The following is a 26,524-nucleotide window of genomic DNA, read 5'->3' on the forward strand; positions in this document are numbered from 1 at the left end:
AACATCACTGAAAACAGATTGGGCCAGAAATTCCAGGCCAGAAGCGTGAGTACGGTCGGGTTACTCACGCATCTGGCCGTTGGAAATGCCGGCGTTCAGCAGGAACAGCGCATGCGGGGAACGCCGGCATTTCCAGACCCGAGGTCTATTCACAGCGCGTGCGACTGCACAGGCAGCGCTTGCGCAGTGAACTTTGTAGATTTCACTGATGGATTCAGTGAGGGTAAGTCCCTAGAACTTACACTTGAAAAAAGCAAGTGTAAAGTTGTTCATTGGCTGGGGAAGGAGATATATTTTATGGAGGAGCTTATGAAATGCAATATTTAGGTTTGGGAAAGGGAGGGAAGTTATTTTAAGAAATTTTAAGTAAGTTTTAAACTTTAATTTTTTTTTTTTTAAACGGGTTTTCAGAACGGTAGGTAGAAGGAGCAATTGTGGCTGTGTGAATGGAATGTGAGAATGAGTTATGTATGTATGTCCACATATATTCCTTTACGTATATGTATGTATGTTTTATATTCCTTTACTAATGTGTATGAATGTATATTTTTAATTATGATTTTCCAATAAGTTACTTTCTCTGAAAGTCATAATTAAATAATACATTCATACACATAAGTAAAGGAATATATACATAACACGCAAAGGAATATATACAGACATACATACTTTCAGAAGCTCCACGATAAGAAATATCTTCCTCCGCAGCCTGTGGAGCAACTGTACCCATGCTTTTTTCATGTGTAAGTTGTAATGACTGGACCTCACTGAAAGCATTAATGAAAGCGGCGAATTATACTGCGCACGTGCTGCCTGTGCAGTCGCACGCGTTCTGCCTCTGAACCCCTACGTTCAGAGGACAGGAAATGCCGGTTTTCCCCACATGCACTGTGCATGCTGAAAACCGGCATTTCATCCGGCCAGATGCGTAAGTACCCCGACCGTACTAGCGCATTTGGAAGGGAATTACTGGGCCAACATTTTACATGTCAATAAAATAAAAAATTTAACAATTGCATGACTTGCCCCCTCGCATCTGCGACTGAGGGCCCAAGGAGGTGCATTGCGCAAGAGGTCATCATCGTACGTATCCTCACACTGTTCCCTTTGGGGAACTGTATGAAGTGGTGGAAGGATTTATGGCCGTGATTAACGCTCATTCCGTGACCGTAACCATCTTTGAACCAGCCATTAGGGTGGTTAGTCCTATGGCGGGAGGGTTTTACGGGCTCCCACAACCCATCTGAGGGGGGGGGGGGGGCCACCAACACCCACGGACGCAAGTATCCCGCTGGATGTCCACCCAGAATTTAAAGTTGGAGCTCCGACTCCACTTGCCGGGACTGTCTGGAGTGGGGTTCAAAACCCTACTCCTTCTGGCCCAGCGGCGGGGATGCTTACTGCTACGCAAAAGGCCCACTCCGCACAAAAGGTGACACCCATACGTTTCCTGCGCCTTTTCCCTCCCCGTGACTGGAGCCCTATGCTGCCATTTCAAGTTGGTAATTGGATTGGGCCTTTGTCATAGCGGTAGGATCCCCGCCGCTGGGCCAGATCAGGGTAGGGTTTCGAACCCCGCTCCAGACAGTCCCGGCAAGTGGAGTCGGAGCTCCGGCTCTAAATTCTGGGTTGACATCCAGTGGGATATTTGCGTCCGTGGGTGTGGGTGGCCCCCCCTCCTTGTATAGCTTGTGGGAGCCCGTAAAACCCTCCCGCCATAGGACTAACCGCCCTAATGCCTGGTTCAAAGATGGTTACGGTCACGGAATGAGCGTTAATCATGGCCATAAATCCTTCCACCACTTCATACAGTTCCCCAAAGGGAACAGTGTGAAGACACGTATGACGATAACATTGCTAAATAAATAAATGGAATTAAAAACATTCTTTTAGGGCTTTTAAAAGTCTTTAAATTGCTTTAATTCTCTTTAAAACTACTTCAGATTACTCAAAATAATGTAAACATTTTAAAAAGTTTATAAAAGTTACCAAAATCTTCAAAAAACTTCCAAAAACCTATTTAAACTGCTGCTTTGCATGTAAAAATCCTTAGCAGCTTGACAGAAACATTGGGGGCGTGTCCAGTGAAACTGAGACCTCAAGGGGCGTGTCTCACTTACACTGCATGCTCCTGGCTTCGCGCTGGCTGCACTCCTGGGCGGCGTGACGTCATACGCTGCCCGGGAATGTGCTTTCTATTTCTGCAAGTTCAGGCGTCCCAGAAGCTGATCGGCACGAGCGCGGGGTAAGTGCAAATACGGGGCTTGCACGCGTTGCAAGCCCCGTTCTGGAATTTCTGGGCCAATATCTAGTCATTATCACATTGCTTGTGGGAGTTTGCTGTGCGCAAAGTGACTGCTGCGTTTCCCACATTACAACAGTGACCACACTTCAAAGGTACTTCATTGACAGTAAAGCGCTTTGGGACATCCTGAGGTCATGAGAGGTGCTATATAAATGCACGTTCTTTTTAAAAAAATCGAATAGAGACCGAAAGTACTTTGAGCCAACCAGAAATTAGACTGACCCTGTCCTCTTGGCACATGGACCTTGAGTGGTGTGGGGGAGGGGAGGCGAGGGGGAGGGGACGAGAGGGCGGGGGTGTCCACTGGATATTGGCAACAGACAACTTCCTGTGAAAACAATCTCGCAGGGGGAGGGGGGGGTCAATGGTTTGATGGTCACCGGACCAGAGAAAAGGTCTCTGATTGTCACGGCACTGGGGCAGCGACACGGAGCAGTGAAGGGAGCTCCGATTGAACTGAAAGGGATCGGAAGGAGCATACGCTTCCTGCGGGATCGCTGCACAGAGTCTATCGGCCATGAGGTTCTGGCTGTTCTTGTGTTTTGCTCCCACAGCGCTGGCTGTAGACGGTAAGCCTGAAAAACTGCTTTACAAAGGCTGGGCTTCGGTTTTCTTTTAACTCACGACTCCCTTGTGCTGAGGTTGAATTCCACAGGCACTGGTCCTGAGCGTCGGTGCTTCCGGTCTAAGCCTAGACAGTGAATGTCATGGGCTACTCCGCCATGAGAAGCATCACATCCAAGCCCCAGTTCAAGCTTCAATCTGAGCTCCATACAGGCACATTTCCCACCCCCTCCACCGTCCCCATTCTCGGGACGTGGGCGTCGCTGGCAAGGCCGGCATTTATTGCCCAACCCTAGTCGCCCCTTGAGAAGGTGGTGGTGAGCCGCCTTCTTGAACTGCTGCAGTCCGTGTGGTGAAGGTGCTCCCACAGTGCTGTTAGGGAGGGAGTTCCCGGATTTGGACCCAGCGACGATGAAGGGACGGCCGAGATACGTCCCATTTGGGATGGTGTGTGTGTGACTCGGATGGGATCTTGGAGGTGGCGGTGTTCCCGTACGCCTGCTGCCCTCGTCCTTCTCGGTGGAAGAGTTCGCGGGTTTGGGAGGTGCTGCCGAAGAAGCCTTGGCGAGTTGCTGCAGTGCATCTTGTAGATGGTACACACTGCAGCCACGGTGGCGAATGTTTAGGCTGGTGGATGAGGAGCCCTGGCTGATATGCCCTATTGAGACTGAATCTCTACAGGGAGCCCAGGACCTGAACAGAATTCACCCCACCAACTTTATATCACAGACGCTGGTGGAAAGCACCAAAGCAATTCTACAAAGAATGGTTACTGTGGCAAACGTTTAATTGTTTTGTAACAGATACTGTAAGTGAAGTGAAATGTACTTATATCTCTTACTTTTGCTTCTGTTTGTTAATAAAACCTGCTCTGATGTTTGTTGCCTGAGGTTTATGGAATGCAATTGCCCACCAGTCAGAGTAATCGGGAGTTTAGGATGACAATGATCATGTACGTTATTAGCAAAAAGGAGCCACTGGCCACCCTTGGGTTGCCAACTAGGTTTCATCACATGACCTCCTCCCTGCAGTTTCCCCTCCCCACACCCCGCTCCACCCCCATTGGCCGCCTGACATGTCCATCGTCACCATGCCCTGCCTTCCCAGCCAATTGGAACACACGCGGACTCTTCGTTCCCCGATTGGACGATTCTTGACCGCCAGTCCGACGGCCATTTTCTTTCCCAGATGCGCCATGAGGAAAAACTTTTTTTACGCAGCGAGTGGTGGTGTAGGGGGGCTTCCTTTAGCTGCTTTACGGTAACTTACCTTCCTTTACCTGGTTTACGGTAATTTACCTGGTCAGGCAGCCTTTTTGCCACTGCACTTTGACCAGCTCCAATCAGCGGTTTCGAATCGCTAAACCCCTCCTTCCAGTTCTGACTGGAGGAACTTATAATTAATGATATATTAAAACGGACAAATGGTCTGGATGCAAGAAAGTCAAACTTTATTAAAACTAAGAAACTACACCACACGATCTTGTAATCACGGTAAAATTGCTTAAATAGGGGAGGAAGAAAATGGACACAACGAGGGAAATCGACTAAAATACAATTCTAATGAAAGCCCCACTTTACTCCCACCCCTAAGCCTATCCTAAGTTGCCTTGTGGAAGGCCAGAAAAAATATATGATCCCCACTGCAGTGCCAGCTCTGTGTCCCACGAGATCTTCACTGTCCTGAAGTAAAGAAACACCCCAGTGTTTTAAAAGTAAACTGCTGGTGTTCTGACTTCTTCAGACAGACTCCCACGCTGTAGAGGGCACATGGAGGCAAGCCAGAGAGAGAGATGCCCCTGAGAAGCTATCTCTTATACCCCAATTTTGGGGCCGAAATGTTCCCACCCAGATCCGGAAGTTTCTGGGCTAAAACAAAAGGGATCCAACTGTCCCCATTGTCCAGTAATGGGTGATTCAAACCCATTCATTTTGAACTGTTCCCTTCCTCAGTTTAAGTGTTTCATTTCAAATGTCTGTGCTGAGCCTTCGAACCATCTCCATTCACCCTGATGGGTTTTGAATGGAGTTGTATTACTATGTAAACAGAAACCCATTATCTTGTGGTCACTGAAACCGCAGTCAATTGGTTTAATCCCTTGTGCAAACATCCTTGTAGCAGTTTCTGTAAACAAACATCGATTGTCTCTGCAGGGAGGGGAAACTCCCCTTCTGATTGACAGAATTTGACTGCCGTTGCTTCACAGACACAGAAAGCTGCTTCCAGTCCCTTTGTCCTTGGCCACGCAGTCTGACGGCCATTTTACCCCTGGGCAATTTACCAAACTCAAGAGTTCCTTTTTTTAATAAAAATGTACTGTCTTAAGGTGTGCGATTTTTTTACAAAGTTCTTTGATTCCGGTGTTGTCCAAGGGCTGCCTAGCTTAACGCAGCCTTCTTGCGGTTCTGGGTATGTTTTAAAACATTGTCCAACCCAGAGACAATTTAAATCACGCAAAGTCTTCGTCCACGATGTGGGTTAATATTTCCCGCTCTTCGGGGGCTGAGGGGATTTTGCGAACCCCTACAGTGAGGATCTGGAATGCGCTGCCCGAGAGGGTGGTGGAGGCAGACTCGATGGTGGCTTTCAAAAGGGGAATTGGATAAGTGCCTGAAGGAGAAACAATCTGCAGGGCTGCGGGGGAGTGGGACTGGCTGAGGTGCTCTTGCAGAGAGCCGGCACGGGCTCGACGGGCCGAATGGCCTCCTTCCGTGCTGTAACCATTCCATGATTCCAAAAGCCTATTGGTCGGCCAAGAACATCATGGCTTCTTGGCCCCCAGCCACTGCTGGTCAGGCACTTCCCAATACTCAAGATTTCACTCCCTACTCCGCCCAAAACTGAATTCGGATGTCAAATATATTTGGTTTCAGTTCGAACAACATAAATTAAACGTTTTAAACCCGATAAAAGTGTAAAAGCCTTCATAGAATCGTAGAAATTTACAGCACAGAAGGAGGCCATTCGGCCCATCGTGCCTGTGCCGTCTGAAAAAGAGCGATCCATCTAATCCTACTTTCCAGCTCTTGGTCCATAGCCCTGTAGGTTACGGCACTGACTGTTGATGGACTGCAGCGCTCGCCCTCCCAAGTGTCGCACTCAACAACTTGCATTTATATAGCGCTGTTAAGGTAGGAAAAATGTCCCACGGTGCCGAGGCAAAGAAGGAGATATTAGGACAGGTGACCAAAGAAGTAGGTTTTGAGCAGGATCTCAAAAGAAGGAGAGAGAGAGAGAGGTGGAGAGGTTTAGGGAGGGAATTCCAGAGCTGAAGGCACGGCCACCAATAGTGGAGCGATAGAAAGTCGAGAATGCAAAAGAGGCCAGAATCGGAGGCGCGCAAAAATCTGGAGGGGTTGTGGGGCTGGAAGAGGCTACAGAGACAGGGAGGGGGGCGAGGCCATGGTTTGAACATGAGGCTGAGAATATTAAAATTGAGGTGTTGCCAAACCGGGAGCCAATGTAGGTCAGCGAGCACAAGGGGGTGATGAGTGAACAGGACTTGGTGTGAGTTAGGACATGTGCAGCCGAGTTTTGGATGAGCTCAGGTTTATGGAGGGTGGAAGCTGGGAGGCCAGCCAGGATTTTGAATAATCAAGTCTAGAGGTAACAAAGGTATGTGCTCGCTGACCTACATTGGCTCCCGATTAAGCAACGCCTCGATTTTAAAATTCTCATCCTTGTTTTCAAACCCCTCCCTATCTCTGTAATCTCCTTCAGCCCCACAACCCCCCGAGATATCTGCGCTCCTCTAATTCTGCCCTCTTGAGAATCCTTGATTTTAATCGCTCCACCATTGGCGGCCGTGCCTTCAGCTGCCTGGGCCCCAAGCTCTGGAATTCCCTCCCTAAACCTCTCCGCCTCGCCACCTCTCTCTCCTCCTTTAAGACGCTCCTTAGAAACTACCTCTTTGACCAAGCTAACAACAGAAAATGCTGGAAAAACTCAGCAGGCCAGGCAACATCCATGGAGAGAAATTAGAGTTGACGTTTCGGGTCGAAACCCTTTGTCAAAACTGGAAAGGAAATGAAATAGATCGAAAGGCAGGGCTGGGACAGAACAAAAGAAGTGAAGAGACATTGGCCCAGAAATTCGTGTCGGGGGCTTCCGCGGGTGCAAGCCCCCGACCTACACTTACCTAGCGCGCCGGCAGTTGAAGCCTGGGCCTGCGTGGATTACCGGTCTGTGGCCCGGTTCAGCTCCCGGCGCGCTGTGCTTGCGTGACCCAGCGGCGATGTTAGTGCGATGCGTCGGCTGGGATCACGTGAGCACTGGGCAACCAATCGGAGGATGCAAAAGTTCATTCATGAGTTTGACAGTAAGAACTGTCAAACTCATGAAAACTCCGGGCGCCCAAAACAGTACTTAAACTTGAAATTAAATTTTAAAAAACATCACACTATTTAAATGAACTATAAATAACTTTAAATAACTATTTTAAACAATAATTTAAATTTTTGAAAAAAATAATTTTATAAAAAATCGGGGTTAAAAATACACTAACCTTACTGTAAAGTCTTTAAAAATAATAAAGCTGTGGAAAAAAAATTCTAATTTTAATTAATAGACCACTTACCTTTTAAAATTAAGTCCTTACGTCTGCTTTTTTGAAGTGTAAAAAGTGGAGGCCTTCACGCACGGGCAAACCTGGAAAAAAAAAGGAAGTTCAGCGCGCACGCGCAGACTCCTGCGCGCACGCATTCGACCTCTGAACCCCTTGGTTCAGAGGATCGGAAATGCCGGTTTCCCGCGCATGCGCTGTGCATGCAGAAAACCGGCAATTCCATCGGTCCCACGCGTACGTACACGGTGCTTACTCACGCGTTGGGACACTAATTTCTGGGCCATTAAGAAGTATTCAGAACGAGACGAGATGGTGATAGGACAGTGGAGACAAAAGACGGCTCAGATTAGGTGTGAAATGTTCTGGCAGAATGGGAGACAGCTGCCATGTGGGAGAGAGAAAAAAAAGGGGGGGGGGGGAAAGGGCCAAAACAAAGATGTGGATAAAATATAAGCAAAAATGTAATGGGGGCCGAGGTTATGATCTGAAATTGTTGAACTCGATATTGAGTCCGGAAGGCTGCAAAGTGCCTAATCGGAAGATGAGGTGCTGTTCCTCGAGTTTACGCTGAGCTTCCGTGGAACAATGCAAGAGCCCGAGTACAGTGAGGTCTGAGTGGGAATGGGGCGGTGAATTAAAATGACAGGCGACCGGAAGCTCGGGGTCCCCCTTACGGACTGAACGGAGGTGTTCCGCAAAGCAGTCTTTGACCAAGCTTTTGGTCATCTGCCCTAATATCTCCTTATGTGGCTAAGGGTCAAATTTTGTTTGATAATCGCTCCTGTGAAGCACCTTGAGACGTTGCACTACGTTAAAGGCGCTATATAAATGCAAGTTGCTGTTGTAAAACAGCAGATAAGCTGAGTCGGGCGGAGTCGGGGCGATGTTACGGAGATGGAAGCAGGCGGTCTTTGTGGTGGAGAGGATTGTGGGCTCGCTCATGGCTACAGACACAAAACCATCCTTAAGGCAAAAAGCACTGAAAGAAAGCCAGTCATTTTTGCAGGTTTTTCTGACCTCAGGAGCCGAGGATTTATAAGCAGCTGCCAATCTATGGAAAAGCAATTACCCTCTAAGTGACCTCAGAATATTCCGATTTACAGCAATCCCCCTTAAAGGGACAGGCCACATTACACACAGTCCGCCTTAGCGTAATGCACTTCATTATGTAGTATAGCATCGTACCTTCTGACTTACTGAAAACCCACTAGTAAAAGGTAGGTACACAAACAGGCTCTAAATAACTTCCTAAGAGGAACGCTGATCTTGAATTTCCTTGGACTTAATCTTAGCCGCATAAAGGGAGTTTCTGTTGGATTTCCGGAGTGGGGGGAGGTCCGAGGATGTTTAGGGCCATAGTGTCTCTTTAAGTTAATTCCCTTCCCCCCATCGCTGACTCGTACACTCACAGACCAGAATCCCAGGCCACTCCAAAGGTGCCCTGGAGACAGGGACGGACGGGCATCAACTCTTCGACTCTACTCCAGGTCTGGAGATCACCATTGTCTTTTGTCACCCGTGGTTCAGTGGGTCGCACTCCCTCTCTCGCCTCCGAGTCAGAAGGTCGTGGGTTCGAGTCCCACTCCAGGGACTTGAGCACAAAAATCTAGGCCGACGCTCCCAGTGCCAGTGCTGAGGGAGTGCTGCACTGTCGGAGGTGCCGTCTATCAGATGAGGCGTTAAACCGAGGCCTCGTCTGCCCTCTCAGGTGGATGTAAAAGATCCCACGGCCACTCTTTCGAAGAAGAGTTGGAGAGTTCTCCCCAGTGTTCTGGGATCAATATTTAATCCCTCGATCAACATCACTAAAAAAAAAACCCAGATGACCCAGTCCTTATCACGTTGCTGTTTGTGGGATCTTGCTGTGCGCAAATTGGCTGCCGTGTTTCCGACATTACAACAGTGACGACTCTTCAAAAGTGGCCGTGAAGCGCTTTGGGATGTCCTGAGGTGGTGAAAGGCCCGATAGAAATGAAACTCTTTTTTTTTCTCTAACAGAGGTGCTGATGGACACTCGGTTGGAAACGGAAGAGTTGAACTGGCTGGTGTCTCCTGAGAGTGGGGTGAGGCGCCGATTCACAGCAGAGGCAGCTTAACGGCTCATAATCCCATTGGGGTAACAGTCAGGCCCGGGTTCATAGAAAGAAGAACATTCAATGTGCCTTCCCCCAAAAGGCTCGACGCATTCCTTCACTAAGCAGATGAACCAGGTTCCATACCTGGTCTTATTATTATTCGTTTGTGGGATGTGGGCATTGCTGGCAGGGCCAGCATTTATTGCCCATCCCTAATTGCCCTTGAGAAGGTGGTGGTGAGCTGCCTTCTTGAACCGCTGCAGTCCGTGTGGTGAAGGTACTCCCACAGTGCTGTTAGGGAGGGAATTCCAGGATTTTGACCCAGCGACGATGAAGGAACGGCCGATATATTTCCAAGTCGGGATGGTCTGTGACTTTGGAGGGGAACTTGGAGGTGGTGGTGTTCCCATGCGCCTGCTGCCCTTGTCCTTCTAGGTGGCAGAGGTTGCGGGTTTGGGAGGTGCTGCCAAAGGAACCTTGGCGAGTTGCTGCAGTGCATCTTGTCGATGGTGCACACACTGCAGCCACGGTGCGCCGGTGGTGGAGGGAGTGAATGTTTGCGGGTTGTGTTAGAAAATTTCAACCATGGCAGAGGTAAGGGGCATCAGGCCCTGGGTCAGGGAGAGGAAAATTGACACACATACCCGCTCCTGATCACTATCCAGTCATAACCCGCCCCCACCCCCCCATCCCCCACTGCTGATGTCCATGAGGTGCGCAAAGGATTGGATCGGGAATAATGTGGAGAGACTGGAAAAGCTGGGATTGTTCTCTGTAGAGCAGAGAAGGTTAAGGGGAGATTTAATAGAGGCATTCAAAACCAAACAGATAGGGAGAAACAATTTACATGGGCAGGAGGATCAGTAACTGGAGGACACAGATTAAAGGTAATTGGCAAAAGAACCAGAGGTGAGATGAGGAGACATGTTTTTTACGCAGTCAGTTGTTGTGATGTGGAATGCATTGCCGAAGGGGGTGAGGGAAACAGATTCAATGACTTTCAAAAGAGAATTGGAGAAATACTTGAAAAGAAACAATCTACAAGGCTATAAGGGAAAGAGCAGGGGAGTGGGACTAATTGGATAGCTTTTTCAAAGAGGGCCAAATGGCCTCCTTCTGTGCTGTATGATTCTATGATGCCCCGCATGGTGGAATAGCCTGCTGATACTCATTTTCAAAGGTTTACCCATTGATTGGCCACTTGGGTGAAGGTCAGCTGTCTGAGCCCCAGCTCGAGCCAGGGCCGTCAGGAGAGAGCGGGAGAGGGGCGTTTTTATTCGGAGTGAGTATTGGCACCACTGTGACAGCCAATGTGTTGGAGTGACTTATAGCAAACAGAGTCTATTTAGTCAACAGACAGCAAACAGAGTCTATTCACTCAGCAAACAGCAGAGTCTATTTACTCAGCAAACAGAGTCTATTTACTCATCAAACAGCAAACAGAGTCTATTTACACAGCAGACAGCAAACAGAGTCTATTTACTCAGCAGACAACAAACAGAGTCTAGTTACTCAGCAAACAGAATCTAATTACTCAGCAGACAGCAAACAGAGTCTATTTAAACAGTGTCTGCGAACTACAGCAAACAGAACTCATGACCGAAACTAAAGCAAAGTCTCCCAGTAAAAGCAGGATTATTTCTCCAGCAGAACGCAGTGAGTGGAGGGTAGTTACAGAATACAAATTTTGTGCGTGAAATCAATCCCAGTCACTTGCAGCGGTTCAGTCCCCAGGCGTAATTGACGGGGGAAATTACCCAATCGTCTCCATTCTGACCGGGTCTTGTGGTGCCACGATATATGTTTGGCGGGAAAGAGAAAGATGAAATGCTGGCCAGGCGGTGAGCATGTTTTTTTTTGTGGGTTTCTCTCTCTCGACAGTGGGAAGAGGCTGTGGCAGTGGACAAAAAGTTCAACACGATGAGGACTTACCGAGTGTGCAACGTGGAAGCCCCCAACCAGGACAACTGGCTGCGGAGCAGCTACATACGGCGGCAGGAGGCCCGGCTCGTTTACGTGGAGCTCAGGTTCACCGTGAGGGACTGCAGCTCCCTCCCCAGCGCCGGTGGGTTCTGCCGGGAGACCTTCGCCCTGTACCACTGTGAGTCGGACTCCGAATCCGCCGCCTCCGCCAGTACGCCCGCCCAGATGAGGGCCGCGTACACCAAGGCCCAGGAGATCAGCGCCGAGCACGTCTTCTCCCTCAGCGGGAGGGGCCAGGTCAACAGGGCCACGCTGAGGATCGGGCCCCTGGCCAAGGCCGGCTTCCGCCTCGCCTTCCGCGACCGGGGGGCCTGCATCAACCTGCTCTCCGTGCGGGCCTTTTTCAAGAAGTGCCCACCGACCGTCGCCAACCTTGCCCGCTTCCCCGAGACGGCGACGGGGGCGGGGCTGAGTGAGCTGGTCGTGGCGCCGGGCGCCTGCGTCGCCAACGCGGAGGAGGCCACCGTCCCGCTGAAGCTGCACTGCACCAGCGAGGGAGACTGGGTCGTGCCCGTCGGCGAGTGCCGGTGCCAGCCAGGCTACCAGGGCAACGAGGAACTCACCGCTTGCACAGGTAACGGGATCCATCGATCGATCGATTTCCCCTGGGCACAAGGCTTTTCACTTCTTTCCAGCTCTTCCTATACTGGCCTCCTGCGCAGTTGAGACCAGGCATTGAGAGTGTGAAAGTCGAGAACGTTATACTGACGGGGTGAGATGAAGTAACATCTCTAGAGGACTAGACTACAAGGGGGTAGAAGTTATGCTGCAGCTGTACAAAGCCCTGGTTAGACCACACCTGGAGCACTGTGATCAGTTCTGGGCACCACACCTTAGGAGGGATATATTGGCCTTGGAGGGAGTGCAGCGTAGGTTTACCAGAATAATATCCAGACTCCAAGGTTTAGTCTTGATAAAGGGTTTGACCCGAAACGTTGACTCTAATTTCTCTCCCCGGATGTTGCCTGGCCTGCTGAGTTTTTCCAGCATTTTCTGTTGTTATTTTGGATATCCAGCATCTGCAGTATTTTGCTATCGTTAAGTTACGAGGGTTGTATTCCCTAGAATTTAGATGGTTAAGGGGTGATCGGATCGAAGTTTTCAGGATATTAAGGGGAACAGATAGGGTAGAGAGAGAGAAACTATTTCCGCTGGTTGGGGATCCTAGGACTAGGGGGGCAGAGTCTATAAATTAGAGCCAGACCTTTCAGGAGTGAAATTAGGAAACACTTCTACACACAAAGGGCGGTAGAAGTTTGGAACTCCCTTCCGCAATTGAGGCTAGATCAATTGTTCATTTTAAATCGGGGATTGATAGCTTTCTGTTAACCAAAGGTATTAAGGGATATGGGCCAAAGGCGGGTATATGGAGTTCGGTTGCAGATCAGCCATGATCTCATTGAATGGTGGAACAGGCTCGAGGGGTTGAATGGCCTCCTCCTGTTCCTAGGAGGCTTGTGTGGAGCATAAACACTGGCATAGACCAGTTGGGCCGAATGGCCTGTTTCTGTGCTGGGAGTACGATTATTTTCTTCGCTCCACCGTCGGCGACCATGCCTTCAGCCATCTAGGCCCTAAGATCTTGAATTCCGTTTAAGCAAGGCCTCAATTTTAAAATTCTCATCCTTGTTTTCAAATCCCTCCGCGGCCTCGCCCTCCCTCCCTATCTCTGTAATCTCTTCCAGCCCCACAACCCCCCCGAGATATCTGCACTCCTCTAATTCTGGCCTCTTCTGCATCCCCGATTATAATCACTCCACCATTGGTGGCCGTGCCTTCAGCTGCCTGGGCCCTAAGCTCTGGAATTCCCTCCCTAAACCGCCCCACCTCTCTCTCCCCCTTTAAGACGCTCCTTAAAACCTACCTCTTTGACCAAGCATTTGGGCATCTGCCCTAATATCTTCTTATATGGCTCGGTGTCAATTTTTTGTCTGGTTACGCTCCTGTGAAGTACTTGGGACGTTTTTTACTACGTTAAAGGGGCTATATAAATGCAATTTGTTGCTTTCAAAAAAAGGTTTTTCCTTATTTATCTTTTCTAAAGCAGTTTTGAGTTCGAATCTTGCTCAGGGCCAGCGACCAGTAAGGCTGAACTTGCCCAGGTCTCTTGGGAAAGTCAAGGAGAGGAAAGAGGGAACACTTTGGGAGGTGAAGAAAGCGTCAGACCAGGCTTCCGTCATGCCCCTTCTGGTGGCCATCATTAGAAGTACACCACCTGGGCCTAGCTCATCGGCCCCAGGTGCTGCAAGGGACCGTGGAACGTTTCATTACGATAAGCTTACGTAAAACGTTGGTTTTCCCGTGAGGTCTCGGGCGTGATAGGGCACTCGTCACTCTCCAGAAAAGTCCCTATCCATCCATTTCACCACTTGTTAGCGTGCCATCCCACTCTTCCACCTCCCTGCACTTCCCATTGTATCGTATTCCATTGTAATCTTCTCTCTTTGGGTCACATGGCGGAGGCCCTCAACTCCACGCTCAGCGCCATCGTGCAGAGGCGTCAACTGCTCCCGAGGGACCTGCCTCACCACTCAACTGATGACCGACTCACTCTGGGCACCAATCACAGAGATAAAAAGTGAGGGCCTGGCGGAAAACAAGACTTCTCGTCTTGGTGATGTTCTACACCAGAGGCCTGACACAACTGAACACCTCCCACTCAATGGTATTAATAGCGATCTTTAAGATTGTGAAAGGGTTCGATAGGGTAGACGTAGAGAAGATGCTTTCACTTACGGCAGAGACCAGAAGTAGGGGCCATAAATACAAGATAGTCACTAATAATTCCAATAGGGAATGCAGGAGAAACTTCTTTACCCAGAGAGTGGTGAGAATGTGGATCTCGCTACCACAGGGAGTGGTTGAGGCGAATAGCAGAGATACAGGAAAGTTTCAATTAACCAGCCCCTAAATAACCGGAACGCTCTATCCACCAGCAAAATTCAGGAGTAGGTTCAGGTAACTTTTTTTACTTTTATTACTCCATTTGTTGCTGTGCAAGGGTGTAGCTGAAGCTGCTGCTAAGCTACAGAGACGCTTGCAACTTGTGCCGATTGTTTTGAAGCAAGCAACAGGGTTTGTTGCTTTATACGGAGCTCTGAGCTCCGTATCTTTTACTATAGCGTTCGGTTATCCGGAATTGTTGATGAACCGGCATCACGTCGGTCCCGTCCGTGCCGGATACCAGAAAGTTTCCTGTACATTTAAGGGGAAGCTGGATAAACACATGAGGGAGAAAGGGATAGAAGGTTATGTTGATGGGATGAGATGAAGAGGGGTGGGAGGAGGCTCGTGTGGAGCATAAACACCGGCACGGACCAGTTGGGCCGAATGGCTTGTTTCTGTGCTGTACATTCCATGCAATTCTATTGGTTTAGCTGCAATCCATTCTTCCCTTCGTGTTATTTATCTAAAACAGTTAAAATACAGTTGAGTTTCAAATGGACTCGACTTACTCAATCAGATCCATTGCCTTCTACAGAGACTGAAGATCATGTGACCTTCTCCGAGGTTCCACAGGTGGAGTCAGAACGAGGCCCTTCCCGGAACACATCGGGCCACTCCTGCGGCCAATTGGAAGAGCAGAACGCCCTGCTGCGAGCCAACCAGCGACTGCTGGAAGAGCAGGCCGAGGCCTTGGGTCAAATGGCCCGGACAGCGGAGGCCCTCAACTCCACGCTCAGCGCCATCGTGCAGAGGCTTCAACCGCTCCTGAGGGACCTGCCTCACCACTCAACTGATGACCGACTCACTCCGGGCACCAATCACGGAGATAAAAAGTGAGGGCCTGGTGGGGACAAGATCCCCACTGGGTGGGTGTGGTGGGGGGGGGGGGGCTGAGGGAGAGGGAGGATCAGCTTCTGTAACCAGAGAGTGCAAGAACATAAGAAATGAAACCTCATTGTCCATCTGAAATCCATTCACTTTAGTTCAGCCACCCAAGAAGCCCTGGCCAGTGTAACACCCAGTTATTTCTTAAATGATTCCAGGGGTTCTCCCCTCCAAAACCCCACTCAGAGTGTTGGCGACCAAACGGTGGCGCACGCCCATAACCGTGGCAAGGAGGCGGCTGCCGTTTTGAGGCACCGGCCACATTAACATTGGGCTGGCGACAAATGGCCTCCCATTATTGGCCGCCGGTAATGTAAGTGCATGGGGGGGGGGGTTTGGGGGGTGTTGGAGGGGAGTGGGTAGGCGGGGGCTCTGTGATCGCGTTGCGTGGGAAGTGGGGGGGGTCCCATGGCGGCATCGGCCCGGGTTATTTTCACGGGGCAGGAGCACTCCTCCGAGCCCCGGCGGAAATAATCCCAAACTTACCACGGCCGGGCCTCCTGTGGAACCCATCAGATCATGCGCCCATACTCGTGTTCCCACCAGCTCCGAGCCAAGGTGCCAACTGGGGTCCTCGGACTCTCATTTGCACATTATAAGGGGCCAAGCGCCTGAAACAGGCAGGAGCTTTGGCCGCCCAGCAGGAGGCCCCTTTCAAAATGGCGCCAACCCCATTTTGAGGCCATGACCTCCCAGTTAACGCCAGGCGATGGAAGTTAAAATTGACCCCTCTGTATGAAGAAGGACTCCCTGAAGTCTAGTTTGAACCCTTGTCCCCTCTCCCGACTCTCAACAATTTACTTGAACACAACATCCTGGGTTTACCTCTCCTGTTAACTATCTTAACTCTAGAAGGCCCCACTCAGTCAACTCTTTCAAGGCAACCCCTTCCCGGCCACCCCACCACCATCTTTCTCCAACTCCGTCTTCTGATGCACGGCTCGAGTCTCCTGAATCTTCTCCGAAGCATCTCCAGAGTTCGACAGCAACTTGCCAAGGCTTCTTCGACAGCAGCTCCCTTCCCTATCTCCGCTACCTAGAAGGACACGGGAACAACACCACCTACTCCAAGTTCCCCTCCAAGTCACACACCATCCCGACTTGGAGATATATCGGCCGTTCCTTCATCGTCGCTGGGTCAGAATCCTGGAACTCCCTCCCTAACAGCATTGTGGGAGTACCTTCACCACACAGGACTGCAGCGGTTCAAGGCGGTGACTCACCACCACCTTCTCAAGGGCAACTGGGGATGGGCAATAAACGCCGGCCTTGCCAGCGACGCCCACATCTCAAGGATAAATAATGGACCAGACCAGACCATCGTACTCAAGGAACAGTCTGATCAGAGTGCTGTACGGTTTGCCTCTGATCTCCTGTGACTTGTACTCTACTGTACATGGTTACTGTCTGCTAAAAGAGGGGGTACAGCGCAGATTCACCAGAACGATACCCGGGGGCTAAAAGGGTTAAATTACGAGGACAGGTTGCATAGACTGGGCTTGTATTCCCTCGAGTTTAGAAGGTTGAGGGGTGATCTGATCGAGGTGTTTAGAAATGATAAAGGGATTCGATAGGGTCGATAAACTATTTGCTTTGGCGGGCGAATTGGGAATGAGCGGACAAAATGTCAGGCCGTTCAGGGGTGATGTCAGTAAACACCTCTTCCACACAAAGGGTAGTGGAAATCTGGTAAGGCTGTGGATCAATTGGAGATTTCAAGACTGAGATCGCTAGATTTTTGTTGGGTATGGGTATCGAGGGATACGGAGCAAAGGCGGGTCGATGGAGTTGAGGTCGCAGATCAGCCATGATCTCATCGGATGGCGGAGCAGGCCCGAGGGGCTGAAGGGCCTCCTCCTGTTGCCACATTAAAGCGCTCCATTGCCTCGCCAGGTCTCGAAGGAGCTAGGCAGGGTGGAACTGAGCCACACAGAGTGGGGAGGGTCCCCGATCCCATTCCCCCGGTCTTTGGCGAGTTGGCTGATCGGTGTCAGGACGTTAAGTAACTTCAACACACTCCTCCCACCAGCGCCCCCCACCCTCACCCCCACCACCACCACCCTGGGCATAGGAGGAGGTGTGTAGATGTCAAGTGAGGACATTAATCCGGCTAGTCTGAGATGCCCCCCTTGAGTGAATAACCGGGCCGACACTCACCATTCAGGCTCGCGCATAAAGAATGGCCATTTGGCTGCCATCCGAATGAATCCCCCTTTTTATTCTCACTGGGACACCCCTCCCTCCCCAACCCTTCCTCAAGAAAGGAACAGTTCAAAAATGAAGTATTAAAATATTATGCTTTATCCATTAAAAATGTTCACAACAACACAGCACAAGAATAATTAATTGAGAAGAATGGAAAGGAAACAACTTTCTGGGGACCAGGCGATGGCGGATTACAACCGAGACCCTGTCTTTCGGGACAGCTGTCGAACCGAGGCCCCGTCTGCTCGGAGGTTTAAGGTCCCACAGCACTATCTGAAGAGGTGCAGTGGAGTTCTCCTCAGTACCCTGGGGCCAAGGTTTCCTCCCTCAACCGACACCGCTTAAAATGGATTAACTGCTAGTTGCTCTTTGCGGGAGCTTGCTGTGCTCAAAATGGCTGCCCTGTTACTCTACCTAACAACAGCCACCACGGGTCACGATAGGCACTGCGATAGGATACGGTCATCGAGAAATGACTGGATTATTATAATCAACAGCCCCTGGCACAGTGTTCCATTAAACTATTAAATCAGAATTGGCTTTAGTCATTCTCACACCTTAGGTTGACGTGCGACAACAAAGTATTTTATATATGGTCCTTGTATCACAGAGGGACAAGGCCCCAGCGACCCTCTCTGTGAGTGAGGTGAGGACAAGGCCCCGGATACCAGTGTGGGGGCACAGGCCCCGGCAACTGGTGTGAGGACACAGGCCCCGGCAACCAGTGTGAGGACACAGGCCCCGGATACCAGTGTGAGGACACAGGGCCCGGATATCAGTGATCAGTGTGAGGACACAGGCCCCGGATACCAGTGTGAGGACACAGGGCCCGGATACCAGTGTGAGGACACAGGGCCCGGATATCAGTGTGAGGACACAGGGCCCGGATACCAGTGTGAGGACACAGGGCCCGGATACCAGTGTGAGGACACAGGGCCCGGATACCAGTGTGAGGACACAGGCCCCGGATACCAGTGTGAGGGCACAGGGCCCAGCTCCCGGTGTGAGGACACAGGCCCCGGATACCAGTGTGAGGACACAGGCCCCGGATACCAGTGTGAGGACACAGGCCCCGGATACCAGTGTGAGGACACAGGCCCCGGATACCAGTGTGAGGACACAGGCCCCGGATACCAGTGTGAGGGCACAGGCCCCGGATACCAGTGTGAGGACACAGGCCCCGGATACCAGTGTGAGGACACAGGCCCCGGCTCCCGGTGTGAGGACACAGGGCCAGGCTCCCGGTGTGAGGACACAGGGCCCGGCTCCCAGTGTGAGGACACAGGCCCTGGCTCCCGGTGTGAGGGCACAGGGCCCGGCTCCCGGTGTGAGGGCACAGGGCCCGGCTCCCGCTGTGAGGGCAAAGACCCCGGCTCCCGCTGTGAGGGCACAGGCCCCGGCTCACGGTGTGAGGACAGAGGCCCTGGCTCCCGGTGTGAGGGGAGGACAATGTGCAACAAATCTCATGCTTTAGCGATCGATAAGGTTGATTAATAATTACTCAGAATACAAGCAGTACTGTTGAAACAACGAAGAGACATCGCTAATCATATCTGAAGCCGGTTAGCAAATAACTTACAGCAACATCTTAAAAATCAGACCTTTCCACTCACAGAGGAAGAGATAATAAACAAGACATAATTCTGCTTGGAGAACTTAATACCAAACAACATCAGTAAAGTGACCGCCTGCTCTACAACACTGGAACGCTGTGACCTTGAACCTGGTGGCTCCATGATTAAATGCCCCCCACACCCTGGGTTCCGTCCCTCTGGTTTGTTAGCTGATCCACGCCAAGGGGGGGTGCGCAGTCAGGGGATGGCCTCAGTGACACTGGAGAGAGGCCCAGGTGCCCGTGGAACCTGCACGCCCGCCCCCCCCCCCCCGCCAACGAGGGGTCGCAATCTTCAGGAAAGGGAGAGAGGGAGTAAAACCCGCTGCACACGGCCCTCGCCATCGCGCTCACCAGCAGCACTGGGCACTGCCACACTCTCCGAAATACCCCTCACCACACTGGGGGGAGTCAGAAGGTCGTGGGTTCAAGACCCACTCCAGAGACTCGAGCACAAAAACCTAGGCCGACACTCCCGGTGCCAGTGCTGAAGGAGCGCCGCACTGTCGGAGGTGCCGTCTTTCGGATGAGACGTTAAACCCAGGCCCCCGTCTGCTCTCTCAGGTGGACGTAAAAGATCCTAGGGCCATCACTGGAAGAAGGGCAGGGGAGTTCCCCCCGGTGTCCTGGTCAATATTTACCCCTCAAACAACATCACTGAAACAGGTTATCGGGTCTTTTATCAGATTGCTGTTTGTGGGGGCTTGCTGTGTGCAAATTGGCTGCTGCGTTTCCTACATTACAACAATCCAATTCAAAAAGTACGCCATTGGCTGCAAAGTGCTTTGGGGCGTCCTGAGGTTGTGAAAAGCGCAATAGAAATGCAAGTCTTTCTTTAAATTGGACTAGCGAATGGACATCACGTTCTACCTTCCCGCCCACGCACAATTCCACCCCCGTGTCACAGAATCACAGAATCACACAGAAACCCCACAGTGCAGATAGAGGCCATTTCGGCCCATCGAGCCTGCACCGACACATATCCCACCCGATCCCCGTAACCCCTACACCAACACATATCCCACCCTATCCCCACGTATTTAATCCCCCCTAACACTAAGGGTCAATTTATCATAGCCAATCAACCTAACCCGCACATCTTTGGACTGTGGGAGGAAACCAGAGCACCCGGAGGAAACCCACGCAAACACGGGGAGAATGTGCAAACTCCACACAGTCACCCGAGGCCGGATTCGAACCCGGGTCCCTGGCGCTGTGAGGCAACAGTGCTAACCACTATTTTGATACAGGAGTCTCATTAACACAAAGAAATGACATAAACCCCCCCCCCCCACAATGTTCCCCTCCCATTCTAACATGTTGTACACAAACACCACTGTACTGGGTCGAGCGGTTACACAACACAACGGCTCAAAGTGTTTAACCAGAGGCAATCACCTACATTAAAGCTACGAATCAACACAGACACAATTAAAACCAAACCCATCCGACTTGCCCCGCCGTTTAAACTGGGCAGGGGTTTGTGTTAGGGATGGGGAGGGAGCTTTCAGCTGACAGAAACATAGAAAAATAGGAGCAGGAGTCGGCCATTCGGCCCTTCGAGCCTGCTCCGCCATTCAACACGATCATGGCTGATCCTCTATCTCAATACCATATTCCCGCTCTCTCCTTGATGCCTTTTGTGTCTAGAAATCTATCGATCTCCTTCTTAAATATATTCAGTGACTTGGCCTCCACAGTCTTCTGTGGTAGAGAATTCCACAGGTTCACCACCCTCTGAGTGAAGAAATTTCTCCTCATCTCAGTCCTAAACGTCCTACCCCGTATCCTGAGACTGTGACCCCTCGTTCTAGACCCCCCAGTCAGAGGAAACATCCTTCCTGTATCCAGTCTGTCTAGCCGTGTCAGAATTTTATACATTTCAATGAGATCCCCTCTCATTCTTCTAAACTCTAGTGAATACAGGCCTAGTCGACCCAATCTCTCCTCATACGACAGTCCTGCCATCCCAGGAATCAGTCTGGTGAACCTTCGCTGCACTCCCTCTATGGCAAGTATATCCTTTCTTAGGTAAGGAGACCAAAACTGCACACAGTACTCCAGGTGTGGTCTCACCAAGGCCCTGTACAACTGTAGTAAGACATCCTTGCTCCTGTACTCAAATCCTCTTGCAATGAAGGCCAACTTTTGCCTTCCTAACTGCTTGCTGCACCTGCATGTTTGCTTTCAGTGACTGGTGTACAAGGACACCCAGGTCCCTCTGTACATCAACATTTCCCAATCTATCACCATTTAAATAATACTCTGCCTTTCTGATTTTTCTACCGAAGTGGATAACTTCACATTTATCCACGTTCTACTGCATCTGCCATGTATTTGCCCACTCACTCAACTTGTCTAAATCGCCCCGAAGCCCCTTTGCATCCTCCTCACAACTCACAATCCCACCAAGTTTCGTGTTGTCAGCAAACTTGGAAATATTACATTTGGGTCCCTTGTCCAAATCATTGATATATATTGTGAATAGCTGGGGCCCAAGCACTGATCCCTGCGGTACCCCACTAGTCACCGCCTGCCACCCCAAAAAAGACCCATTTATTCGTACTCTCTGTTTCCTGTCTGTTAACCAATTTTCAATCCATGCCAGTATATTACCTCCAATCCCATGTGCTTTAATTTTGCACACTAACCCCTTATGTGGGACTTTATCAAAGGCCTTCTTAAAATCCAAATACACCACATCCACTGGTTCTCCCTTATCTATTCTACCAGTTACATCCTCAAAAAGCTCCAGTAGGTTTGTCAAACATGATTTCCCTTTCATAAATCCATGTTGACTTTGTCTAATCCCATTGATATTCTCAAAGTGTCCTGTTATCACATCCTTTATAATACTCTAGCATTTTCTCTACTACTGATGTTAGGCTAACCGGTCTGTAGATCCCTGTTTTCTCTCTCCCTCCTTTTTTAAATAGTGGGGTTATATTTGCCACCCTCCAATCTGCAGGAACAGTTCCATAATCTATAGAATTTTGGAAGATGACAACCAATGCATCCACTATTTCCATGGCTACCTCTTTTAGTACTCTGGCGTGCAGATTATCAGACCCTGGGGATTTATCGGCTTTCAGTCCCATTAATTTCTCCAGCACTATTTTTTTACTGATACTAATTTCCTTTAATTCCTCCTTCTCACTAGACCCTTGGTTCCCTTGCATTTCTGGGAAGTTATTTGTGTCCTTTTCCGTGAAGACAGAACCAAAGTATTTGTTTACTTGCTCTGCCATTTCCTTGTTCCCCATTATAAATTCTCCCATTTCTGACTGTAAGGGACCTACATTTGCCTTCACTAATCTTTTTCTTTTTACATACTTGTAGAAGCTTTTACAATCTGCTTTTATGTTCCTTGCAAGTTTACTCTCATACTCTATTTTTCCCCTCTTAATCAAGCTCTTGTTCCTTTTTTGCTAAATTGCTCCCTATCCTCAGGCTTGCTATTTTTTCTGACAACTTTATATGACTCCTCTTTGGATCTAATACTATCCTAATTTCTTTTGTTAGCCATGGTTGGGCCGCTTTTCCTTTTGTGTTTTTGCGCCAGAAAGGAATGTATAACTGTTGCAATTCATGCATTCGTTCCTTAAATGTTAACCATTGCCTATCCACCATCATGCCTTTTAATGAAGCTCCCCAATCTATCATAGCCAATTCACTCCTCATACCATCGTAGTTTCCTTTGTTTAGATTTAGGACCCTAGTTTCGGATTGGACTTCTTCACTTTCCATTTTAATGAAGAATTCTATCATGTTATGGTCACTCTTCCTTAAAGGACCCCGCAGAACAAGATTAACCCCTTCTCATTGCACAATACCCAATCTCGGATAGCCTGTTCCCTAGTTGGCTCCTCAACGTACTGGTCTAAAAAACCATCTCGTACACACTCCAGGAATTAATCCTCCACAGTATTATTGCTAATTTGATTTGGATGGAGAGTGATGTCGGGAGATGGACTGTTCGCTCACTTGTGGTATCAGGTGCTCGCAGACCAGGCTCAGGGCACTGGTACAGCTCCCGCTGCACTGCCCCAACCTTCAAACCATGTGCACCAACCCTCCAACCATGTGCACCAACCCTCCATGTGCCCCAGTCCAAACATGTGCCCCAGTCAAACATGTGCCCAACCCTCCCACCATGTGCCCCAGTCCAACCATGTGCTCAACCTCCAACTATGTGCCCCAGTCTAACCATGCACCCCAGTCCAACCATGTGCTCAACCTCCATGTGCCCCAGTCAAACCATGTGCTCATCCTCCAACCTTGTGCCCCAGTCCAACCATTTGCCCGTCCAACCATTTGCCTCAACCTCCAACCATGTGCCTCAGTCCAACCATTTGCCTCAACCTCCATGTGCCTCAGTCCAACCTTGCACCTCAGTCCAACCATGTGACCTAGTTCAACCTTGTGCCCCAGTCCAACCAAGTGACCTAGTCCAACCATGTGCTCAACCTCCAACCATGTGCCCCAGTACAACCATTTGCTCAACCTCCAACCATGTGCCCCAGTCCAACCATGTGCCCCAACCTCCAACCATGTGCCCCAGTCCAACCATGTGCCCCAACCTCCAACCATGTGCCCCAGTCCAACCATGTGCCCCAACCTCCATGTGCCCCAGTACAACCATTTGCTCAACCTCCATGTGCCCCAGTACAACCATTTGCCCCAACCTCCAACCATGTGCCCCAGTCCAACCATTTGCCTCAACCTCCAACCATGTGCCCCAGTCCAACCATTTGCCCCAATCTCCAACCATGTGCCCCAGTACAACCATTTGCCCCAATCTCCAACCATGTGTCCCAGTCCAACCATTTGCCTCAACCTCCAACCATGTGCCCCAGTCCAACCATTTGCCCCAATCTCCAACCTTGCGCCTCAGTCCAACCATGTGACCCAGCCCAACCATGTGACCTAGTCCAACCATGTGCCCCAGTCCAACCATGTGCTAAGCCTCCAACCATGTGCCCCAGTACAACCATTTGCCCCAAACTCCAATCATGTGCCTCAGTCCAACCTTGTGCCTCAGTCCAACCATGTGCCCCAGTACAACCATGTGCCCCAACCTCCAACCTTGTGCCTCAGTCCAACCAAGTGACCTAGTCCAACCTTGTGCCCCAGTCCAACCATGTGTCCCAGTCCAACCATGTGTCCCAGTCCAACCATGTGCCCCAGTCCAAACATGTGCCCCAATCCAACCATGTGTCCCAGTCCAACCATGTGTCCCAGTCCAACCATGTGTCCCAGTCCAAGCATGTGTCCCAGTCCAACCATGTGTCCCAGTCCAACCATGTGCCCCAGTCCAACCATGTGTCCCAGTCCAACCATGTGCCCCAGTCCAAACATGTGCCCCAATCCAACCATGTGTCCCAGTCCAACCATGTGTCCCAGTCCAACCATGTGCCCCAGTCCAACCATGTGTCCCAGTCCAACCATGTGCCCCAGTCCAACCATGTGTCCCAGTCCAACCATGTGTCCCAGTCCAACCATGTGTCCCAGTCCAACCATGTGCCCCAGTCCAAACATGTGCCCCAATCCAACCATGTGTCCCAGTCCAACCATGTGTCCCAGTCCAACCATGTGTCCCAGTCCAACCATGTGCCCCAGTCCAACCATGTGTCCCAGTCCAACCATGTGCCCCAGTCCAAACATGTGCCCCAATCCAACCATGTGCCCCAATCCAACCATGTGTCCCAGTCCAACCATGTGTCCCAGTCCAACCATGCGCCTCAGTCCAACCAGGTGTCCCAGTCCAACCAGGTGTCCCAGTCCAAACATGTGCCCCAATCCAACCATGTGCTCAACCTCCAACCATGTGCCCCAGTCCAACCATGTGCCCCAGTACAACCATTTGCCCCAATCTCCAATCATGTGCCTCAGTCCAACCTTGTGTCTCAGTCCAACCATGTGCTCAACCTCCAACCATGTGCCCCAGTACAACCATTTGCCCCAACCTCCAACCATGTGCCCCAGTACAACCATTTGCCCCAACCTCCAACCATGTGCCCCAGTCCAACCATGTGCCCCAACCTCCAACCATGTGCCTCAGTCCAACCTTGTGTCTCAGTCCAACCATGTGCCCCAGTACAACCATGTGCCCCAATCTCCAACCATGTGCCCCAGTACAACCATTTGCCCCAACCTCCAATCATGTGCCTCAGTCCAACCTTGTGTCTCAGTCCAACCATGTGCCCCAGTCCAACCATGTGCCCCAGTACAACCATTTGCCCCAATCTCCAATCATGTGCCTCAGTCCAACCATGTGTCTCAGTCCAACCATGTGCCCCAGTCCAACCATGTGTCCCAGTCCAAGCATGTGCCCCAACCGCCAACCATGTGCCCCAGTCCAACCATGTGTCCCAGTCCAAGCATGTGCCCCAACCGCCAACCATGTGCCTCAGTCCAACCAAGTGACCTAGTCCAACCATGTGTCCCAGTCCAACCATGTGCCCCAGTCCAACCATTTGCCCCAACCGCCAACCATGTGCCTCAGTCCAACCAAGTGACCTAGTCCAACCATGTGTCCCAGTCCAAACATGTGCCCCAGTCCAACCATGTGCTCAACCTCCAACCATGTGCCCCAGTACAACCATGTGCCCCAACCTCCAACCATGTGCCCCAGTCCAACCATGTGCCCCAACCTCCAACCATGTGCCCGAACTGCCAACCATGTGCCCGAACTGCCAACCATGTTGCCCCAACCTCAAATTCTAGACACAAAAAGCATCAAGGGGTATGAGGAGAGAGCGGGAATGTGGCATCAAGCTAGAGGATCAGCCATGATCATACTGAATGGTGGAGCAGACTCGAAGGGCCGAATGGCCTACTCCTGCTCCTTTTTTCTGTTTCTAAACCATGTGCCACGTTCTCCAACCATGTGCCACGTTCTCCAACCATGTGCCCAACCCTCCAACCATTTGCCCAACCACCAACAATGTTTCCAACCTCCAACAGTGTTTCCAACCTCCACAATGTTTCCAATCTCCAACCATGTGCCCAACCCTCCAACCATGTTTCCAACCTCCAACAATGTGTCCAACCTCCAACCATGTGCCCAACCCTAAGCTGTGTTCCCCAACTGTTAACTGTTTTCCCCCAACCTCAGTTTCCCTGCATGAAATGACTAGTTGGTGCTGAACTGTTGCTGTCCTGTGCTGTGGGACACTAGGATGAGGATTGAGCCAAAGATTTCACCTGGGATACCTACAGCCAGGAGAGGAGACTTTCTTCTCATTCGTCCAGGGTCCTTTGAACCCAGAATTGAACAGTTGGATTCTAATGTCCAATTCCCCACTCCTCCAGTCTATAGGCTTTTCTGTCTCCATTCAATGCTGTGGGAGCAGCTTCAATTGGATAAAAAGGGTGCTTCTACA

The 26,524-nt window shown here is 50.5% G+C and overlaps 1 protein-coding gene across 1 annotated transcript; it reads left to right on the forward strand.

Annotated features, from left to right (window-relative positions):
- Positions 1-1,797: 1,797 nt before the first annotated feature.
- Positions 1,798-15,286, forward strand: LOC147090593 (ephrin type-B receptor 3-like). The gene is made up of 4 exons (XM_085977357.1): positions 1,798-2,874; positions 9,432-9,496; positions 11,390-12,065; positions 14,973-15,286. The coding sequence occupies exons 1-4, from the start codon at positions 2,823-2,825 to the stop codon at positions 15,272-15,274; spliced, it is 1,095 nt and encodes a 364-aa protein (XP_085833483.1). The 5' UTR covers positions 1,798-2,822; the 3' UTR covers positions 15,275-15,286.
- Positions 15,287-26,524: the final 11,238 nt, after the last annotated feature.

The sequence above is a fragment of the Somniosus microcephalus genome, unplaced genomic scaffold, assembly GCF_052327205.1.
Source record: "Somniosus microcephalus isolate GS21.2 unplaced genomic scaffold, FLI_Smic_1.0 unresolved_chr4, whole genome shotgun sequence".
Lineage (NCBI taxonomy): Eukaryota > Metazoa > Chordata > Chondrichthyes > Squaliformes > Somniosidae > Somniosus > Somniosus microcephalus.